General features: G+C 41.4%; 1 protein-coding gene across 1 annotated transcript in view; it reads right to left on the reverse strand.

The window, feature by feature from the left end:
- Nucleotides 1–20,536, reverse strand: part of PTPRR (protein tyrosine phosphatase receptor type R) — a gene marked incomplete at both ends in the record, with an annotated part of 165,324 nt that extends 144,788 nt beyond the window's left edge. Inside the window, 3 exon segments of the mRNA XM_081998868.1 lie at nt 6,379–6,683; nt 20,382–20,497; nt 20,499–20,536. Coding sequence (XP_081854994.1) covers nt 6,379–6,683; nt 20,382–20,497; nt 20,499–20,536 — 459 coding nt within the window.
- Nucleotides 20,537–22,283: the final 1,747 nt, after the last annotated feature.

A 22,283-nucleotide genomic window follows, 5' to 3' on the forward strand; every position in this document is an offset into this window, starting at 1 on the left:
AAAAAAGTGGTGGGAATAATTCAATAAAATATAGCAAAAAATAAGGTAAGTGAGTTCTGGGCCTTGACACTGGTAATTAAACATGGTGCATCAGGAAATGGGGAACTGATGGAAGAATGAACTTATGTGTGTAAGGCCATGCCAGTAAGCAAGAGATGCATTTTCTCTGAATATGTAGTATTAGCAAAGTTAGACAAGAGTATATAGCAGTACTTGTGGGATGAATTTGACATAAGTGAAAAAGCAGTTCTGCTGTTGTTTCACAGCCTCAAGGTTTTCAGCTACCCAGAGCCACCCAGAAGCAGCCCACCGACTTGAAATGTGCCTAGATTTGGAAAGGATTTCCACATTATTTCAATGTAAAATATGTTATTTAAGCTGGGATAAACTCCAGATTAAGATGGCACTAAATGTACATGTCTGTGTGCATGTATGAATACATATAAATATGTAAGTAGTCAGTGTGCAGTCAGTGCAATAGAAATCTTGTCACTACCATTCATTTGGGCTTAGGAAGATACTCAGTTCACCCTGAAGTAGACATCAAGTCTATGTTCTACTGGTAGATTAAATGTGCCTGACAGTGAGCAAACTGATGTGGAAATAACACATGTCCATACTAATCTCCAGAACAGGATGACCACATCCAGTCTGACTATTGGATACAGTCTCTGACCTATATTAACTCTCTAATTATACAGAATTTTTTTAGAAATGTGCTAGATAGCTTAATAGACTACCAATAGGCTAGATTTCCACTGCCTATACTGAAGCTTGAATACGTAGTTCACATGTGGATATCTACTCATGCTTTACTCTTCCACTGAATCCTCCCTCAAAGCACTAGCACCTGAAGCTCTTCCTTGTGCTCTTCAGTGTGCTTGAAGTGGTTCAAACATTGGTGACAAAATAGATGTAGTGGTATGGCAGAGCTATAGCTCTGAGGCATTCAGCCTTACCACAAAATGTCATGGAAAAGGCAAAGAGAATCTCTGTGTGGCTGTCTGTGAATCTTATGTCCTTTGACATTAGCTGAGAGAAACTCTTAATTAAATCAACTCAGTTCAGTAACACCCATGTAAACCAAACAAAACTGAAGAGGTGTGCTGAATCAGGTGATGTCCCTGGTGACTGGAAAAAGGGAAACATTGCACCCATTTTTAAAAAGGGTAGCAAGGAGGACCATGGGAACTACCAACCTGTCAGTCTCACCTGTGTGCCTGGGAAGATCATGGAGCAGATCCTTCTAGAAGCTATGCTAAGGCACATGGAGGACAAGGAGATGATTTGAGACAGCCAGATGGCTTCACCAAGGGCAAGTCTTCCCTGTCCAACCTCATGGCCTTCTATGATGGAATGACCACATCAGTGGACAAGGGAAGAACTACTGATGTCGTCTATCTCTCTGGACTTCTGTAAGGCCTTTGACATGGTCCCCCACAACATCCTTCTCTCTAAATTGGAGAGATATGGATTTAATGGGTGAACTCTTCAGTGGATGAGGAATTGGTTGGATGGTCATATCCAGAGAGTAGTGGTCAACGGCTCAATGTCCAGATGGAGGTCAGTGATGACTAGTGTCCCTCAGGGATCCATACTGGGACCAGTACTCTTTAATATCTTCATCAGTGACATAGACAGTGGGATCGAGTGTATCCTCAGCAAGATGACATCAAGCTGTGTGGTGCAGCTGATATGCCTGAGGGATGGGATACAATCCAGAGGGACCTGGACAAGCTCAAGGAATGGGCTTGTGTGAACCTCTTGAGGTTCAACAAGGCCAAGTACAGGGTCCTGCACCTGAGTCGGGGCAACCCCGGTATCAATACAGGCTGGAGGAAGAAGGGATTGAGAGCAGCCGTGCCAAGAAGGACTTGGGGGTACTGGTGGATGAAAAGCTGGACATGAGCCGGCAATGTGCACTTGCAGCCCAGAAGGCCAATCGTATCCTGGGCTGCATCCCAAGAAGCATGGCCAGCAGGTTGAGGGAGGTCATTCTGCCCCTCCACTTTGGTGAGACCCCACCTAGAGTACTGCGTCCAGCTCTGGAGCCCTCAACACAGGAAAGACATGGACCTATTGGAGCGAGTCCAGAAGAGGGTCACAAAAATGATCAGAGGGATGGAACACCTCTCCTATGAGGACAGGCTGAGAGAGTTGGGGTTGTTCAGCCTGGAGAAGAGAAGGCTGTGGGGACACCTTACTGCAGCCTTCCTGTGCATAGAGGGGGCATAGAAGAAAGATGGGGACAGACATTTTAGCAGCGGCTGTAGCGATAGGACAAGGGGTAATGGTTTTAAACTAAAAGAGGGAAGATTTACATTAGATCTAAGGAAGAAATTTTTCCCAGTGAGGGTCGTGAAACACTGGAACAGGTTGTCCAGAGAGGTGGTAGATGCCTCATTGCTGGAAACATTCCAGGTCAGGTTCGACGGGGCTCTGAGCAACCTGATCTAGTTGAAGATGCCCCTGCTCATTGCAGGGGGATTGGACTAGATGACCTTTAAAGGCCGCTTCCAACCCAGACTATTCCATGACTATGAATTTCAGGCTACTGTACAATGTAAGCAACAGAAATAGACAGATTTTCACGTTTACATAAGGAGGTGTATAGTAGTAGTGAGGTGTGAAAGGGAAAATCTTGATATATTGAGCAAGTTGGTTATCTTTACGTTTCTGAAACATTTTACAGGATACAAGTGAAAAAAACATCTAAGGAGCTTGGTTCAATCTTAGTACAACACACTTGTGTCTCTGAGAGAGACTTTGGACAGACCAAACTATATCAGGTTACAAAGGATGATGCTTTAACACCTCCATGAGGTGATACTTACACCTAGTTTGAGCTGTAACCTTTACAACAAGTCCTTCTGCTTTTTTCTCAAGTTCAGCCCTATCTATGCATATGTATGGATGGATGTTTGGGTTTTTTAAGAAGTGTGTTAGACAGCAGCATTTTTAATCATACGTGGTTATCCACAGACTATTTCTACTTTCCATGTACTGCCTTGACCTTGGTTGTGCTCACATTCAGTATTGGAAAGACTTGGAATAAACACAAATAAACATTTGAAGAACATGTTCATTTCACTACTAACTCTCTAATATATTCAATGAGTTTATAGATTCTGAGATCCAAAATAAACATCTATAAACAGAAAACTCCCAAATATTACAAAAAAATTATGTAATTCCCTACGTTAACAAAACGATTTTCAGATGAGTTTGTCTCATGTCATTTAGAGAGATAGATAAACAGAACATATGGTTAAGCACTAAGGCATTCATAGAACAGTCCAAATGCTTCTAAGAGCTCTGGATTGTCCTCACTTCCCTTAACAAACAATGTGCACTGAACACACACATGAGAAAAAAAAGACGGCAACTTAAAACTGGGTAATGTGATGGAAAGCCTTCAGTTATATAAAACTCACTCCCAGAAAATAAATCCCTCCTTGTCCTCACTTAGGCAAACAAGCACTACAATTTCCCCAGGTTCAGTAAAATTACTCCTTAGTATGTGTTCTTTATTGATAGAGTCACAAAACCTCACCTTTTGACACAATACCTGCAGAATTCTTGGCTCCATAGCATTCTGCTGTGCATTGGCAACATTTTGCTTGTCAGATGGTCTAGTCCTTAGCACAAAATGTAACCTTGTAATAGTTCTACATTAGGCATCCATTCACCCTACCTTTCCACCTCGATCCTGAAGAAAATGGACTTCAAATCACTGAAATTAGATTGAATTCAGTTTCCTCCTCTCTGCAGAGCCACAACAGCGTTGATTTATTTTAAAAAATAACCCCCGTTGCTGGCTTTCATACTAAATCACAATGTGCACTAGTCATGTAACTGGATTACAGGAAGCATTAACACTAGCAATTGCCCTTTCAAGTTGAGCAACCAACAACATTGCTAAAGGCTGAACAAAAAGGGCCAGCCAGGGCAAAACAGCAAATGTTGCCGCTTGCCCTATATGATAAAAACTGAAAAGCAGCAACAAGCAGTAAGTGCTAGTTTGAAACAAAGAGGGAGCGTTATACGTGCACTCAAAACAAAACAGACTCCCTCGGCAATGACATTAATATTACAATCTACTTAAGGTGAAATTCAAAAGGGAGAAGTAAAACACTGAAGTGCGGAGACCTAGAAGGAGCAGGGCTGTGCTTGGATTATGGCAACCACCCTGCTGTTGTACAGCTGCCCTTTGGAAGAAGACACCTTCAAAATTTCATATTATGCGATTAGTCCAGTGAGATGTCTGACTCCCAGCACTTGGGGTTTAAAGCATATGTTTCCCCAAAGGCTTTTTCTGAAAGGATGACATTAAAAACAAACCAAAAACACTGTCCTTCAACACATCCAGAGATAGCTGAAGATCCCAAGCAACAAACAGCTTTCATGTCATGATTAGCTCATGCTGTTATGCCCCCCCCTTAAAGCACATATGGTTCTCAGCCAGAACAGAAGGCTTCAGAGCAGCAGCTCCATCCTAGAAATGTAGTAGCAAAGCTCCAGACTGAGGTAATAAGAACTTAATGTAGATTTAATAGATCTTTTTTAATGTGACTGCCAATTGAAAATCTGCCTCATTTAGCTTTTGATGCAGGCACAGAGCCAGTCAGCTAAAGTCAAGGTAGCCCCAAAATATTTTGCAGGATTCTTCCATCGCAAGTTGAGGACTGAGGGTCTCCAAAAGTGTGGAAAGCTCTACTAAATTAACAGGCCATAGGTAACAGTGTCATTTAATGAAACAATGAGGGGTCATGCATATTCTGAGTCCCTTGTACTAGCAGAAAGGTTTCACCTTCGCAGGAGGTGAAATAATGCTTGTTATTGGAAAAAAGAGAGCAGGTACCTTTACTGTGGAGTTGGCCCTGCTGCCTTAGGGCTGCCTTAGGCTAGTTTGGGTCATAGACGTACCCAGCTTGCTTGACATCTCCTCCTCCTGATCAGTACCATTCAGTATCGGGACTATGTGTACAGTTGGCACGTCCCCAGTGAAGCAAGGCAGTACCTTACTTTGCTGTGACATGGACACTTACATACAACTGAATCTAGTCCACTGACGATGCTAGCCGTCTAATCTCAAATTAGGAGGTATTGTTCACATGGGATGCAACAAGTCCAGAGCACAGCTTTTTGAGCCTAGTTCTCTGATAGTATTATTTAACTGTTAAAACTTTAATGCTAGATTAATAAGATTACTACCCTTTTATTTCTGATTATTCTTTTCTGTGTCATTAACCTTTATTGCATTTGGTGCATTCATGAGGGCAGATTTCTAGAGGTACCAACAGTATGAGGGACTCATACATGATTCTGAAACACTTTGTGTGCTAACATGCCCTAGTGTTGTATGCTCTATCTTCTTTCCTTGTTTGTACAGGCCATTCTCTTTTAATCTAGCATCTTCTGTACAGAGTAATTTACAAAATTAGGCAAATAGCTGCTGATTTTAATTAGTCACATTGTTTCAGTTTAATCTTTATTAGTTCACTCTAATGAGTGCGTGATCCATTGTTGTTCTTCCCTCCAGGAAGGAAAAGGATGAGCCCAATGCTCTTCTCCATAATAAAGCAGGGCTACCTAGGCACCAGGGTGAGCAGTGTCTGTGCGGAGCATGTACAGACCGTGCCGTGCGCTCCGCAGGCGACAGCTCTACTGATAGTATGCTGCTCCACTGGCATGAAGGGAGCGGATGCAGCATGGTGGCATCAGTATACGATTCCACCGACGTGCCCTCCACTGCAGGAGGGAGCACTGCCATCACTGTGCTGAAAGTGGGATAGATCACACACAGAGTTAACTGGAAGAGGAAGGTCCCAGACCATATGTCCCAGAAGGAGCACATATGGCTTACGCCAAGAGAAACATAGTTCTTATTCTTTGCAAGAAACAGGCTTATTTTCAAACAGCTACATAAGCATAATGGTGGAATCACTGGAGATAAATGAATCGTTTGCGTCAGCCTTTTAAAATCTCCTTGCCTCTGTTGAATTGTTCCCTAAAGTACATTTTCTTGTGCCCTATACAGAACAAGTTTAAAATCCTTCTAGCAAAAACACTGCAAATACCAATCAAGACAAGAGGATTAAAGGCATTTGAGGTAAAGGTAGGTTCTTTACCTAAAGAGAGGCTATATTCTGTACTGGTTCATCAAATTGCTTGTTGGTCATGGTGAGGCTATATGAATGCAAGTTCTACTAAAGTGAAGACCTGCAAGGTGTGTGGTCATTATTTAGATTTAGATGATCAGCAAGGCAGTGGAATATGAACTTTGGATACTCCACATTACAAACTACATCTATATTTCGCTACAGGCATATTTAATCACAAAACAACTCCAGAACTCAGAAAAAAAAAGGCACTTACCACAACAATCACATTCGTTGCAGGAATAGGAAGATTTTCCACTTCCAAGTCTTGACCAGTCATAGCTAACAGATTGAGGGATGGGTCGTAGGCAGGCCTGGGGAAGGTTGATTTAACAATTATTGCAGGGTGCAGCTTGCTTATTTTGGTGTGGGAAGAAGAATGGAAATTTTGTTTTGAATTTTTATAACTGTCTGTATCCAGACTTTTCTCCACACTCTGCACATGGTGATAAATAAATACAGGTTTCCCACTCTTTCGTTGGTGAATTGCCAAAAAGTGGTCATTGTCTCCAGAAAAGCAGCCTGCAGAAAGAGAAGAATAAGTTTAGAATGTCTCTCTTAGATATATTGTAGATGACGCTGGAAATCTGATGAGATCTTTCAGTCCTGCAAGATTTAGAAAGGATATTTGTGGAATAATGGAATTCCCTTAGAATCCCACAATGCAATTTCTATAGCAATAGATTAACAACACTAGAGAGAGTCTACTAAGTAGGTGAAGTGCATCACATTCTTAAACTCATTTTTACAGTGCTTTTTAAAATCTTTTTTATACTTCCATCCAGGCTTACATTTCAAAAATTACGTGCAAGAGCAGAGCACATGCTGAGCCAAGTGCAACTTTTGTATCAGTATCAACTCCAATAGGAAAACACATGCAGTCCACTTTCTGATTTATTTAATCAACTAGTAATACCAAGGATGAGAATTTCTGTGATTATCTTTTATATATGGGGACTTGAGGAGAAAAGGCCAAGGACCAGATCAAAACATCAGACTTAAACATGTAAGAAAGAGAAGAATGGTAAAGCTCGGATGCCTGAGTCCATAATAATAATTCTGCATTCCCTGTTCAGCTGCCATTAACTGATCAGGAGGCCTTACAGTCTTTTGTGCCAATTCCTGTTATGACCCAGCCTACTGCCTGGCCAGCCAACGGAGCACGTGGCTCTCTGTAGAGGAGATATAGATACGTGGATTTAGCCCTACTTTTCATACCTTGGTGTTGGGCACAAAAACTCTTTTAGATTACATGCTTTTAATAAACTGTGTATTAGTAAAAAATAAGTTTTCTTTTGATAGTCAAAAGACTCCATAATGATGCCTTTATAAAAGGAACCAAAACTAAAGATTTATTTGATTTTTTTTAATGGATGAAACCTAGTGAATCTTCAGTTCCTTTGTGAAGAACAGAACAACTACAACAGTCCGGTTCAGCTCCCGGTCTGGAAGTCAGTCTGTCTCTCTGAGTGGAAAAATAGGCAAGGATCAGCAACTTTATAGATAAAAAGTAATTGATGCTGCATTAGTCACCCCCTGGAAGAGCGGTCTAAGAAACCCACTGTGATACAAAAGGGACTTTGTGTTCTAAGAGAAGTGAACCCGGAGACCTCGCTCTGATCAGCCTGGAATTTCCTCTTCAGCAGCTGTTTGAGTTAATGGCAATGTTGCATTTGTGCACTGATTTTAGTTTAAAAAAAAAAAATCCATGTTATTTTGATTCTCATAATGAGCTGTGAGGAACAGCTCAGAACCAACAACATGTTTCAATTCAGTTTCAGCAAGAAATGATTTTGTTCTATTCAGACTGATTTTTGCCTCTGATTTTTTTCCTTCTGTAAGCAAATCAAAATAATCAGTCATTTGCACAGCTCTACCTAGTGCCCTTAGGAGATTTCAGTGTAGTTAATTACATTCTGTTGACCTAATTTCCTCATGAAATTTTGGTCAGGAAAATCAAGGACAATACCTTATCTGTGCTATTATATTGCTACGCATCATTGAGAAATGCATTCTCTGCTAAAAGCAGGTCCATGTCAGTGGGTGGTGAAGCAATTCATAACATACATGAGCAGAAAATCAATAGGAAGAAGACAGAACATAGAATCCTGCATTTTGCTGTACACTTAGACATCCTCCTAGTATAAAGTACAATGCTGAACCTAAGGTTACTCTTTTAAATGCTAAAAACAAATGCTGACAATTTCCTGGATCACCACTGAGGCCACATGTGTACAGCTGTTGTCAGGTTTTGAATGGGAAGATGACAGAGAGCAGGAGAAAAAAAAAAAAGAAACTGCAGACTATAGTCTTAAAGACAGCTGAATTTCAAAGCTTGTTAAGCCTGTTGGGATCTCATTAAGCTTTGTGGGGGTTGGCTCCATTGATAAAATCCTGAGGGCTGGTCCTACCTAGCAATAGAGAGAGTTGTGTGAATGGCAAAATAAAAACAAGGAGACACCAGCACTTCTCATAGTCACCTACTTCTCACAGTTACCCCTTTGTTGAATCTATATTCATCTCTCCCTCACAGACAACCAGTATTACAAAACTGACCATAGGAAGTATACAGGAATGTAACTACAGACACGTTTGGTGTCTGGTTCCTCTTTGCTTCCCTCATTCTTACTCCTTTGTTTCTGAGGGAATCAAAACCAATGTGCTTCTCCTGGAATTCTTTATATTGCATTTTCTACCCACTTTAATATTCCAGATTCCCCTTTTATTTCATTTATTTCTACTGAAAGAAGCAGAAAAAAATAATATAATTAAGTACTATCCCAAATTCCTCACTGAATAATATTAAGGTAAATCCCAAGTATGACTTCAGAGTTAATCCCAGCTGAATCCAGAGTAACACAGAAAAACTTGTACAGTTGTCTTATTTTTGATAAAACAATAGTTAAAGGAATTCCCTGAAAAATTCACCTGCTCATGAATCTCAGTACTTTTTAACAGTAGTATCACTATTTCCCACTAAACCCCAGCAGCTCACTTCCATTAGAATGCTAAAAATCACGTCAGTAACACAGGTCCCCACAGCAGATTCAATACATGATCTATCACAGCAGGTTTTCAAGACGGATGACAAAATATACTTTGAAAATGGCCCATGCTGTAGAAATGAGAAATTAACAACTCTAATTACACAATGTACTCTTTGCACTCACGCAAATCTATTTCTAACAGCTGACAGCACAGAAGTTCAAATATATTCCACGAAAATTACTAGGCTGAACTTGGTTTTCCGAGAATTCCACATAGCCTCAGCAACTTAAGTAGGTTACATGTATTTACAGTACGCCATGTGAAAAACTTCACTGATCTTAGTAGACTGTGGATAAGGCCCTAACCAAGATCAGACTTTGGCTCCCAGACTGCTATGGATGCCTCGGGTAACCCCAACAAATGGGGCACCCTTGATACTACAAGGGAACCTAAAGCTTCCTCTTAATCTGATGAAGGGGGAAAACATTCCTTCTTCACCCCTCAAGCTTCATCTCTGAACACAATCAGCAGGCACCAATGAGACACTCAAAGAAGTCAGTCATTAGAAACACCAGTACTTCTGCTACACATCACCTTCAAATATTACTGGTCTCCAATCTTTAGGAGAGAGAAGGCTGGGATTCCCGTATCAAGTTCTGTACCTACACAGAAAAAGCAAATACTCCTTTGTGGACCCCAGAGAAATCATCGGAAGCTATAAAGAACTGAAGTGTGTAAGCAAAAAGTGATTTTGGTGTCTTTTAAGCTTCAGATGTCCCAACATACACACAGAAATGCAGAAAATGGGGCTTAGGACAAGGCTTAAAGAATTCCTAGAGGTATCTCTTCCATAAGTTTAGCAAACTTGATGCTGAAGTGAATTTTTATATTCTGCTCACACTACCCTGTTTGAACTCTACTTCAGAATATAGAGTTATTCATAACTGACTTGTAATATTCACCGAGGGCCGATAAACTGAACTGATTTAACTAAAATAAATTTATTCCTTCCCCTCCCCTCAAGTGTATTTACAAAGAATTATAGTTTATTCTGCCTTGGCACTGAGGAGAACAGACTAGTTGTTCAGAATGTGTTTCCATGCTATTTCTTCCAGTCAAAAAGGTGCTGAATCTTCACCTATTTCTCAGCTAAGTATAGCTATTTTTATGTCAATGGAAAATTTTAGTTCATTGTTTGTTCCAAAATAAAAAATAATCAGTGGCTACTTTAAAACTCACATCAGAACTTGCCAGCAGCAGGTTTGTATCTACCTTTGCTCCTGGAAGACAACCTACCCTTCCTTCATCCAGAACAGCTCATGTAGTAACCATTCCTATTCCCTTTAGTAACATAAGCTGCACCATGAATTGACACTGGTATGATTTGTTGATTCTTTCTTCCAGTTCTTCTATCTGCACAATGTCATGATTCATCACCACTCTTTTTCTTGGCTCCTGATGAATACTGCTACTTCTTCCTCTGTCCTTTCCTACTGATGGACTTTCCGTTCTTCCTTGCAGTTCCTCACATGCTGCTGCTGCTTTTCCTTAGATGTTTTTTTTAACAAGAAAGTCTTTCTTGATCTTGCTTCCATGTTCCTCCACTGTAACCCCCCTCTTTAATTTAGCTTCTCCCATACAACAGTATTCTCCTTCCTCAAAATCTCAGATTATCTTTAGTTGCATTTCCAACTCCTGAAGCTTTGCTTCTAGAGCCTCTACCAAATGAAACACTTCATCTATTAATAAAGTGCAACAAGAAGGTCCAGAGTGATGTGGAATGCACACTTGCTACATCTTGAACATCTTCACTGCTTGTGCTAATTTCAGTATGTCCACCATTGGCACCAGTTGCCATCTTTGTCTTCATCATCTTTCCTGGAAAGGAAAATTGGAAAAATCCCTACAAAAGTCTCTGTTCTGCTGGTTACAGATGTTCTGCTTGCTGGTTGCAACTATGTGTTCACTTCATTTTCTTAATTGTCTGCAGAAACATAGAAGATTCTGTCGTGAATTAAAAAGAAAAAAAAACATCCAATCTACAGAAAATTGATGGATAATGGGTCAGTGCAAGTCCATGCGAAATACCCATATGGTCCTGGTATATGGGAAGCACAAAAATTTCTTATGATAATAGATGGGTAAATCACAAGAATGTTAGATAGCACATGTTGCTGAGCCTGTCTTGCACTACAAATATGTATTACGTATGCAGAAATGAAAGCATATAATAAATAATAAATCTGATGTGAAAGATGTTGCTGCCACTTTTGACTGTCACGGTTCGCCTCAGCTTAACAGAGAAATCCCAAGATTTCTGTAGACTGTCTTGACTCCCTGAGTAGTCTCAGACAGTTGACATTTTATTTTAAAGCAACCTGCCAGAAAATTGTTAGACTCACAATTCCCAAATACCTTCACTTTCTCTAAAATAGACAGATAAAAACCTTCACGATAGTCAAGATCCCTTAGTAAACCCATAACACAGTAGCATGGCTTTCTCTTTTTAAAACATAAAAATATCACAGCTTTACAGATTTTTTTATCTCACGTCCTCTAGAGCCAGAAACCAGAACCTTACTCAACTGGAAAATGAGAGTCCCAGTGGGACATAACATTCTTTAAATGTAAACCTGATAAGGCCAAGATAATGGTGTCTAAAGTCTTGATGTATGTCTGGAAAAACAATTTGAGGTCATTGTCTCAAGTTTTATTATTTTTTAAATCTTTTTTCATCTGAACAGATTAGATTCATAGTAAGGTATTTTCCCAAACATTCCCATTTTCTGTATGCTGTATATTTGCTACTTGTAAGTAGTACAGTCACTCCAAATCCATCAACAGAACTGCTGTACTATACCTGATTGGTAAGTAAAATGCACCAGTGAATATAGACACATATTGCATATGTTTTAAAACTCACACTTAATACTATAACTAGCACTGTAATAGTGAAGTCTCTTTATAGTTACTAACCCTGAAGTCTCTTTATAGTTACAGATAGCTTGGTATATCACACAGCCTGAGATTTTCATGCTAACAAGCTGGAAATTGGAAGAAAAAAGGCAGAAAATGTAGAGTCATTTCATAAAGGAAAAACATGCTGAAACTTGACTGATTGGTTTCAAAGATAAATTTAACTCAAATGCAATTTGAGTTACAGTAGTTAATGCTGTTGCTAAATAATTTCTCATTTTCAGTAAAAAAAACTTACTAAACTTCGGTAATTAAATTTTGCACCCTGAGCTCCACGTGCTTTTTTTCTTTCTGTTTAGCTCACCATTCTGAAAGATGCTCTTTGTCCCATACAACTTTTCTTCATACCCTATAAACCAGCCTTAAACTTTGCACAGGCTTGGTCTTTACAACCTCTTGCACAATGGTTCATCTCTTCTTGAACAGCCACCCAGAGTCACTGTGAGAGGCAGATCAATGTACTTACACATTGATCAATGTACTTACATTGATCAATCCTCTCCGATAATGCTGGTGTTCCTACAGCTAGGAGATTCATTGCCTGCCTCTTTTTAGTCCATTGAGACAGATATGGTCTCACACCCTGCAGAGCAGTTTGCAGTTCTCTTTGGTCTGTGTAAGGGCCAAGTAGATAATGGCCAAGAGGAAGGGGAAAAAATCTCTCTTAGCGTCTGTGCTAAAATGTTTAATATCATGCTAGCCATTTATGATCATGGCTCTAGCTGTCAGGAGTCCTGATGAGAAAGATACTAAGGGAAATGCTAACTACTGGTTATTTCTAGACATAGGGTAAACACTACTATAGGTTTAAAAGTCTTGTGTCTTTGCTGAGCTGTCCCTCCTGGTGCAGGCAATGGGACCATCCTTTTGCTTTGACTTTAAAAGATACAAAAGTCTACTGCTTTTTCCCTGTTTCATCTATCTTACCCCAAAAAAAACAAAACAAAACAAAACGTATCAAGAAGAGTCAACATATCTGGTGGGAAATAAAAATGTTTTAAATGATGCTGAAAGCACAAATGAAAATGTCTGGAGGCAATATGCCTTGCATCTGTACTGTCTAGTTAACAGTATGTCTTACTGTCAGCAAAGTACTAGATCAATCAAATCTAAATCTCATTAGGATAGGTTATGGAATTTTAGCCAAACACAAATTACTGTTCAACTTTAGCAAGGTGGATGAAGAATTATTAGCAATAAGATGCAGTTAAACAGTGGCAAAAATATGACTTCACTGTCAGCTGGACAACAGAACATACTTTTAAAAGGTGAGGCAAACCGGCCAAACCTGAAAAGGAAAAAATATGAATCCACTTGCTGGTTTGGTAGCAGATGCATGAAGAAACACATTGGAAGTTTTGGAACTGACAAAAGAGTTCACCTGGGAAAATAATTTCCCACATGTAACAGTCCTTGTAGCAGAGGAACTTGCAGGCTGTGACTGTTTCCATCATTCAGAGAATAATGCCAAAACACGAAGCCTGATCGGATCCTTCCTTCACACCACAGCTTCCTCTTAAGACAAAACCTGATAGAGCAATACAAATGAAACTACTCCCTACCCAAAGTAGGCTGCTCGACCTAATGATCTTTCGCTGGGCGTGCTCCTGCATAGCTTCTTACGGCCTACTTCAGCTAGGAGTTTCTTAGCCCTGTTACATTCAAAGTCTTGTTCATGAGTAAAGAGGAAGCACACCTTTTACATAAAGAAAGCTGAGAGTAAGTACTTACATACTTGTACGTAAGTAAAGCCAAGAGTTTATTGTTAGCATAATGAAAATCTTAACAATCTAATTCAAGAAGCATCATTAGTCTAGACCTAATTTTTATAGAAAAACAAAGAATAATAATACAGAAAGAGTCACAATAATAACAATAATACAATTAAAATCATCTATCCCTTTCCCTGGTGTTATGCTCACCCCTCCACTGCTTCTCTGGATCCTAAGGCGGGTGGTTTCACACTGGTGTTGGCAATGGGGGGACGTTATGAGGAGTTGTCAGCATCTGGAGTCCTTCACCAGGAGGAATATAATGTTCATGCTGATGGATTCTTCTTCCTCCTCTTAGAGACATATATATATATTTGTTTGCTAACATACATTTACACCTTTCTCTTTCTTCATTTGGTCTGCAGCTCCAGGTTACATCTGAATTTACTATAAATGGTGCCATGTACCTATGTTAGATACTATTTCTTTATTCTCTCTGTTAACCCCTAAAGCCAGTTTTCTCAAGCTCCAGGTCTGCATTTTTACCTATTACTGAGATGTTTATAGCATGGGATCTTCAATGCCAAGCCTGTACCCCAACTCTTATCATCCCACACCTGCACTCCTCTACACCACATCCCGTGCCTGCACTCTCAGTGCCTCTGCTGTTCCACCAGGCCTGGGTTACCGCTATCTGTATAAAACTAGAGTTGCACCACACAAAGATAAAGAGTAAAACAGATATTGGTCAATTAGAGAAACTGCTGTCAGAAGTAAAACAGGTGGGCCAAGGAAAGTTCCGACAGAGCAGGCCTTGCAAACTCAGTACAAATCTTATGGCTTTGTTATTAGCAAAGGCAAAGCCGTATTACAGGCCTACAAGGTCACAGTCCTTCATAGGAAGGTTCTGTGCTTTCCTAGCTAGGTCCAGTAATCAAAAGGTCAGGCCTTTTGCAGCAGAGGAACAGTACCCATGACATGTCAAAATCGAGAGCCAGTAACCTACACCAGAACTAAGCAAGCACAGAACAAGATAACAGTAAAAAATTTGGAAAAATATTTTAATTTGCCCTTAAATAGAATGTTCAGAACTTTGACCAAAACAAAAAGTTCAGACAAAATCAGTTCATATGAAATGTGTGTAGGTGTGTGTGCAGGTGTATATACAATTCATTTTTCTGTGTGTGTTTGTGTGTGTGAGAGCGAGCGAGCGCACACACACACATGTGAGAGTATGAGAGCACCCACTGAGAGGGAGACAGTACACACAAGAGGAGGGGGGGAGAGACATGTCGCAAGGAATTTTATTCCTTTTCTAATAAGCAATCTGCTGAAAATAGAATTGACTGCAAGTTCATTTTTGCTGAATTCATCCTTTTCGGTTGGGAAAAAAAAAATGCTCTGGCCAAAAATATCCACAGCTACAGTGAATTTGAATTAAGCATGAGTGGTATCTTTTTCAAAAAGACACTTTGCATTTCGTTTTATGGGCCTGTTGCCTGATATGTCAATAATGAAACTGGATACCAGAGACCATTGATTTCACTAGGTCTACTCATGTGAATTAAGAGATGAGCCATTGGTCCCAAAGGCACTTAAGTATTTTGCCATACTTATGCCCTGGCACTAATGTGCTGTATAGTCTCACATCAGACTTTTCTTCCAGAAGGTGTGAGAAAGTGCTGCATCAATTTGCTAATTTTGTGATTACTGTCATTTTCCAAATGAATGTTGTGGCTAAATTCTTCTCTGCATAACGTGAATGTAAATTTATAGTATCTTCACAAAATATATAATATCTCCACAGAAATCTGGTATGAATGGAAGTCAAGTTCAGTCTTAAAGTTTGGCTGGGTTTTTTTGCAATAATATTGCTCTAGGAAATCACACTGAGGATTTCTGAGTAGTTCTTACTAAGCTTCTCCAAGTACTTATTTGGAAGCCATGCTGAAAATTCTACAGAAAAATGACTGTGCTTTATGGACTAAGAGTCCTACCACTCCTTCTAGTCCCCCACATCAAGCTTCATAACATCCCTGTGGAGGGGAACCACCATCAACACGGCCACCCACTGTTACCTTATTAGCCTCCTCCTAGAGAGACAGGCTCCCCCAAGAGCCCAATTCATGTTTTTTCAGTAAGTTTCCTGCTTTGTTCTCCAGAGAAGCTGGAACCAGCCTTTGCTGTCTAAGATATTTCAGACTTCTTGTAATACAACAATTGAAATTAGGCAGGGATTCCAAGATCACAAACCTCAATAATTTCCTAATGGATGTACTGAACATAAACTTCTGGTAGAAGATGATGTCTTTCAAAATTTTAAATAGCAAGAATTTCTACATGTAAAACATGACAAATGTCTCTTTTCCAACTAAACAAAATTCCTCAAGAATATGAGTCAGATACTGAATTATAAAACTATCTGTCCCCAACAGAACCTTTAAAGAGACACATGACTACCCTCTGATTATACATGAGTCTACTAATAAAAGACACAAATGTCTATTCTAGTAAAAACACCCACTCATGGCCAGCAATGTGTTTTCTAAAGAAGGCAATTATAAGTACCAGATTCATTTAGATTATGTTACTGTAATGAAGCAGAATTCCAATACATTTTTTAAATCAATAGCTCCTTCACATTCACCCTAAATGTATTTAGAAGCTAGCATTATTCACTCATTGGTACGAGGTTACTGAAATAGATCTGATTGCGTATGCATTTTGTGCAGATCTCACCTCAACCCTAGAAGTACAGTTCCCAGATTTTCTTATTTTTGTGACAGAGCTTGTGCATTTTTTTAGAAAATAGGCCCCCTAACACTTAAGTAGAAACTACAGTCCATCCAAGTAATTTCCAACCATGAGAATACCACACAGTGCATGTTTGACTAGGAAAGCTGAAGTACTGGTTTCTTCTCAGCAGAATTTAGTAAAATCACCCTGGGGACTTTGGTAACAATTAACTGAGAACCAGTCTAGCATATTTATAACATGTATATCTACACCTAGTGAATTCCACCCAGTGGAGTGTTAGTTAGTGGTCAAAGAAATTCCGGTTTGGTATAAGCAATCCTCATGTTATTACAGCATCGCCCCAAGAAGATAAAATGCCACTATTTCCTACTTTGAATTTTACCTGATTACCTGATTAACCCCAGCAGATGGACTTGGGGAATGGATCCATCAGGAGGTTGAGACAAGTATCTACATGCTTCCTCCTTCCTGAAAAGGCTAGTAGGGAAGTATTGGTCCATGCTGACTTAAGCTTGTCAATGTATCTTTTCACTGATGAAAAGGAAAATAAAATCAGGTAATAGAAGCCCTTAGTGAGTGTAAGGCCTTTGCTCAAGAAACCATGACTTAGATGACCTGACCAAATCTTCAGTTGTTAACTCTTTGCTTTTCCAGGACCAGGGTTTGTTCATTTAAAAAGCAAATTCTGCAAAAATGCTCTCTTAAAGAGAGATTTTTAACGTAAGGCGTGGGTTGATACGGTGGTTGTTAAATGAGTAAGGTGTTTTTCTTGTTGATTTTCCTATTTCCTGTAACTGGTATTTAATTCTTCATATATTTTAATTCTGTTCAGGAAATTTGTTGAAAAAGAAAATGAGGTGAAATAGTTAATTAGTTGAGTAATCTGGATGACACAAAGGGCTCTAATTACAAGTTAGTCTAATGCATCACTTTGTGCTTTTGCTACCACCTGCCATTCTTTTACAAGGAAACAATGCTTCCCAGTCATCTTGGGAGACACTATTTTTTTATTGCAAGAAGATGTATTAGATCATACCCACTAAGAAAGAGTATAACCTGCGCTGCCTTGCAGTCTCTCATGCAATGCATAATATAAGTTGAAGGTTCATGCTGACCTGTAATCAGTCACTACAGATTTAGGTCTTCATCCAACAGCAAGCTCTATATAGGTTGATTGCTTCACCTGCTGCACTCAGCAGAAGGGCCTAATTCTTTTTTCAGAGCTGCACACAAAAGTGTCTTTGATTCCAGCAAGCAATATATGGGTATACCACCAGCACAATCAGATTTAATTTTCTGTTTACACAGCTGTCATGCTTTATTGGAATCAGTATCTAAATCAACATAGTAAAACGGTATCTTTTTAAGCACATGAAAATTCCCGATCACATTTTTGACAAGAATATTTTCCATTTCTGGTGTGAATACATATGTGGCTACTGTTAACACAACCATAGTAGAATTGTCTTTCCGTAGCAAACCAGATTTGCAATACGACATGCATTACCTTTCCACTACAAAGTATTATTTAAAAATATTACAGGATGAATTTTTTTTGCTGTAGCGTTAGCTCAAGTAAATGTAGACTTATGTTTTCTCTAAACTCTATTATCACCAACTGATATGAAGGGAGATTTTTTTAAATACCTGATGACAGTTTCTTTAGCATTCCCTAGAAACAGGTCTCATGTATATCAGCTTCAGAACAAAAAATCCAAGCAGTTTCCATCATGTTACAAAAAAATTGACATTCAGGATATAAATTGTGACGTAGCACTGGTGGCAAGTGGGATGCATTTTGTGATTCCACATGATCCAAAGCTGCAAAATCACCATCAATAATTCATAAGTTTAGGCTATACATAAAAGATGTCCACAGTGGTAGCCTGAATAAGACCAAATTTTCTACTTGCATTGGATGAAACAGAGAAATCTTAGCAGTTTAAGCTTGCCATGTTATTTCATTGTTGTGACATTTTCAGTGACTTCCAACAAAAGCAAGTTGTGTGCAGCCCTGCCTTAGAGGAAGCACAGCTCTTGCGCTCAGTGGGAGCCATGCCCAATATGCAAAGGTTGTATTCAGCTCCTGTCGATCTTCCCTCTTGCCTCCTCTGAAACAATTCTTTTCCAAGATTGCCCAGGGAACAAAGTAACACCATGTAAACATCTATTTTCCTCTCTTTTTCTCATGATTAGAGACATTTTCATCATAAAGGCCAAGCTTTGTTTGCGAGCATTCCCAGTAACTTAATGAAACAAGTAAAACTTGGTAAGGACAGTAAATGGCTTACTGGCAGGATATAAACCCAGTTTCCATTAGTAGGATAGAAAAATGAAGCATATCAAAACTAATGCAAAGTCCACTATTAACAGAGGATACACTGAGATTAGACGGCATGTTGTGTCAAATAGAGGCTGTAGACTAATTTTGTACAGATGATCATTTTAATACATGTTGTAAAAGAACAACCTAAAAGCAGCTTAAGGCTTTTTTTAAAATGGATCACGAAATGCTCACTATCTTTCAGTGAATAATCTCTTGCACATATGAATCTAAGGCATAACAGCATGAGCTTCCTAACTGTAGATATACAGGAAAGAGGCTCCTGAGATTTTATGGAGTGTAGCCTAATATTGCAGGGCAATAAAATACCAATAACTGAGGCAAATCACTTCTCCTGACAACAGCAGACAAAAGAATGCAGTGCCTGCTTCCTGATATATCCATATAAACAAATATTTCCTTAATATGGCGTAGGGGGGGGCATACATGTTCATGCACTGCTTCCACGTTAAAAGAGACACAAAAGTTCAATTATTACTTTTAATGATTCTGCAGTAAGACAATGCAAATGAGTTGCATCTTAAAAATCTCTCCTAAAACCAACATTCCTGGAAGCAAAAGAATCAGTACCTGTGCACTTAATTGCTGTTCTTCATTAAACTTCAGTGAATTTAAAAGCAGGGTGCAACAGACATTTACTACTTCAGAAGTAGCTGTGCTTGCCGTAAACGATAAAACAAAGAAACTCTTCAACTTTACTAATTGAGAACTTAATTCAATTATACAGTTACGCCAGATTTTATTTCCTTCCTAAGAGTATATATGCTTAAGTCTGCACAGAGGAGACTCTGAAAAACAAGCAGCTTTTCACGACTTAAAAGACGCCTGAGCTTTACGCCAGAAATATAAGCTGGGACTACCAGAACGAAACTGGCGGCGGAACTTCATGTACGTACTAGGGCGCTCATCGCTCACCACATTTCTGAATGAGGCACACGTTTTGCTAGCAAAGCAGGGAGAGGATTTATTACCACCGCTACAGCCGGAACGCCTGCTGTCGCAGCTGAAATTTCCCGTTCGAAAAACCCTGCTGCCACGGGCAGATACAAGTAGCAACGCCTCCCGCCTCCATAAATTACAAAAGAAGAAGAAGAGGAAGAAGAGGAAGAAGAAGGGACGCGGATTTTCCTTCGCTGCCCCAGCGCCCGGCCGGGACCACGGACGCGGGGCCGGGGGGCGGCCGCTCCGCGGGGCGCCGGGCGCGGAGCGCGGGGCTCGCCCGCCGCCCTGGCCGCGGCCGCCCGGGGCCGCCCGCTGTCCGCGGTGCTGAAAGGCGCCCGCGCTGCCCGCCGCTGCCCGCCCGGGGCCGCCGGCCGCCGTTACCGCGCGCGGAGCCCGGCCGCCCCCCTCCCCGCCACCACAACAGGTGCGCCGCCGGGGCGCGCGCGGGGTGCCCTTCGCCCTCCCCCGCCCCACCGTCCGGCCGCGGCCGCCGGCGCTCACCTGCGGCGCGGAGGTGGAGCAGGAGGCACAGCGCCCGGAGGCAGGCGGCCGCCCGCCGCATGGTGCGAGCCGCGCTGAGGCGAGCCGAGGCGAGCCGAGCCGGGCAGCGCCGCGCCACCGCGTCCCGCTCTCCCCCCGCCCCCGTCAGTGAGCATGCCTGGGAGCGGGCTGCGCATGCGCAGCGCCGCGCGGGCGGGCGGTTGCCCTCACCTGCCTCCTCGGCGCGGGGTGAGGCGAGGGGCCAGCCCGGGCGGCGGGCAGCGGCGGCGGACGGGCTGAGATCGGCCCCCCTGCCTCCCAAACAGCGGGAGATGGGGTTGTGGGAGGGAGCCGAAGCGCCCGGGGATGAGAGGCGAAGGGAGCGGTCTCCAGCCCCAGCCGCATGTACGGGCAGGAGGCGGCAGCGAGGGGTGCGGTTCCTCCCTCAGTCCCCGCCGGAGCAGCAGCCGGAGCTCGCTGCTGCAGCGAGGCGCTGGGTTTTGCACCTCCCCAATATTGCAGCGCTGGTGAGGCTCGCCTCAGAAGAGTTGGCATGTCTGGGAGGACTTGGACGATGTGTGGTTCGTGCTCGCAGCGGAGGCAGTCCTCCCCTTCAGTATGTTGTGAAACGCGTTGGGTTGTAAAATAAGCAGTTAGCAAAAACTGCGTGATGAAAATTGCGGCTGATACAGAAATAAGGCGACATTTGCTTGGGATCTGCTGGACTCCAGGCAGGGGTTTCAGACCGGATTGATGCACCACCTGCTCCGGAGACACTTAGGAAATCTGATCACAAGGGTATCAGAGACCCACATGAAGAGGCCGAACATGAAACAGCCCTCTAACAAGATCGCTTTCTGAAGTTGAGTTTAATTGATCAAAAGAGTCACTGGTGGCTCACCTTGAGCAGAAGCGGCAGATGTGTCACCCGGCGAGTGATCCATCCACAGCCTACCGCTGGATGTGGCCAGCAGTGTACGCGCACGGTCAGGTCTGCGGCTGGAATGGTGCATCCTAAGTAGAAAACAACAAAGGAGATTAACAGAGCTTGCTTGCTTCTAACTGGCTGTAAATGAACCCTTATGCAGAAATTTTCATTATATAAAAACGGGAAGGGCCCAATATCTAGGTGCGATTGCACGTGTGACTGTACCTATGCAAATGAGCTTTCTTTGCCAGCCCCCACACGGCTGTTCACATATGTATAGACAGGTCGTTTGCTTGACAGCGACATAAATGAAAAAAGGCTTGGGTCAGCAGACAGCGCTCGGTCTTGAGCTCTGCCTGAAATGGGGAATTAAAATCACCAAGGGGATTTTTGAACAAGAAATGGTATTTGAGCCCTGTCATCTCAGTAATATCTTTTGTAGGTATTGTGCCTCAGATGTCTTGCTAAGTTGTGAGATTTCTGCTTCTTCCTCTACTGAGACGGTAATTTGCTCTGGGTATATACAAATTGCAGCACATCCTGTTCCAGTTTAATCCTATTAGTTCTGACTAGTAGAAATGAAAGCTAAAAGTGAAAGAAAGAAGTCTATCCATGCAGTGCACCCCACTTGTGCCCCCACAGCTGCAGTTCCTATGTGCCCAAGCCTTAGAGGTATACATATAGGAAAAACAAGTAGGGGACTATACTTTCTTCCCTCGGTGAGTTGTACAGTGCAAATTACAATTTAGCCAACTCCTAGGGAAAGGCAAAAGAAAAATTTACTTACAGTCCTCTGATGTTTTGTTATTATCCGCAAGTCATCACCCTTGTGTGTTCTAGGTAAGGATTTAGGGTCAAATATGTCAACAGGATAACTCCACTGAAGCTAATGGTATTGATTTGTTCCCATGTGGTTACAGATGAGGCAGCTGTGGTTTCATATGATTGAGCGCTGTAGCAGTATCTCCTCACTTCACTTGCAAAGCCTTAAGCCA

Source organism: Phaethon aethereus (genome assembly GCF_964289735.1).
Source record: "Phaethon aethereus genome assembly, chromosome: 1".
Taxonomy (NCBI): domain Eukaryota; kingdom Metazoa; phylum Chordata; class Aves; order Phaethontiformes; family Phaethontidae; genus Phaethon; species Phaethon aethereus.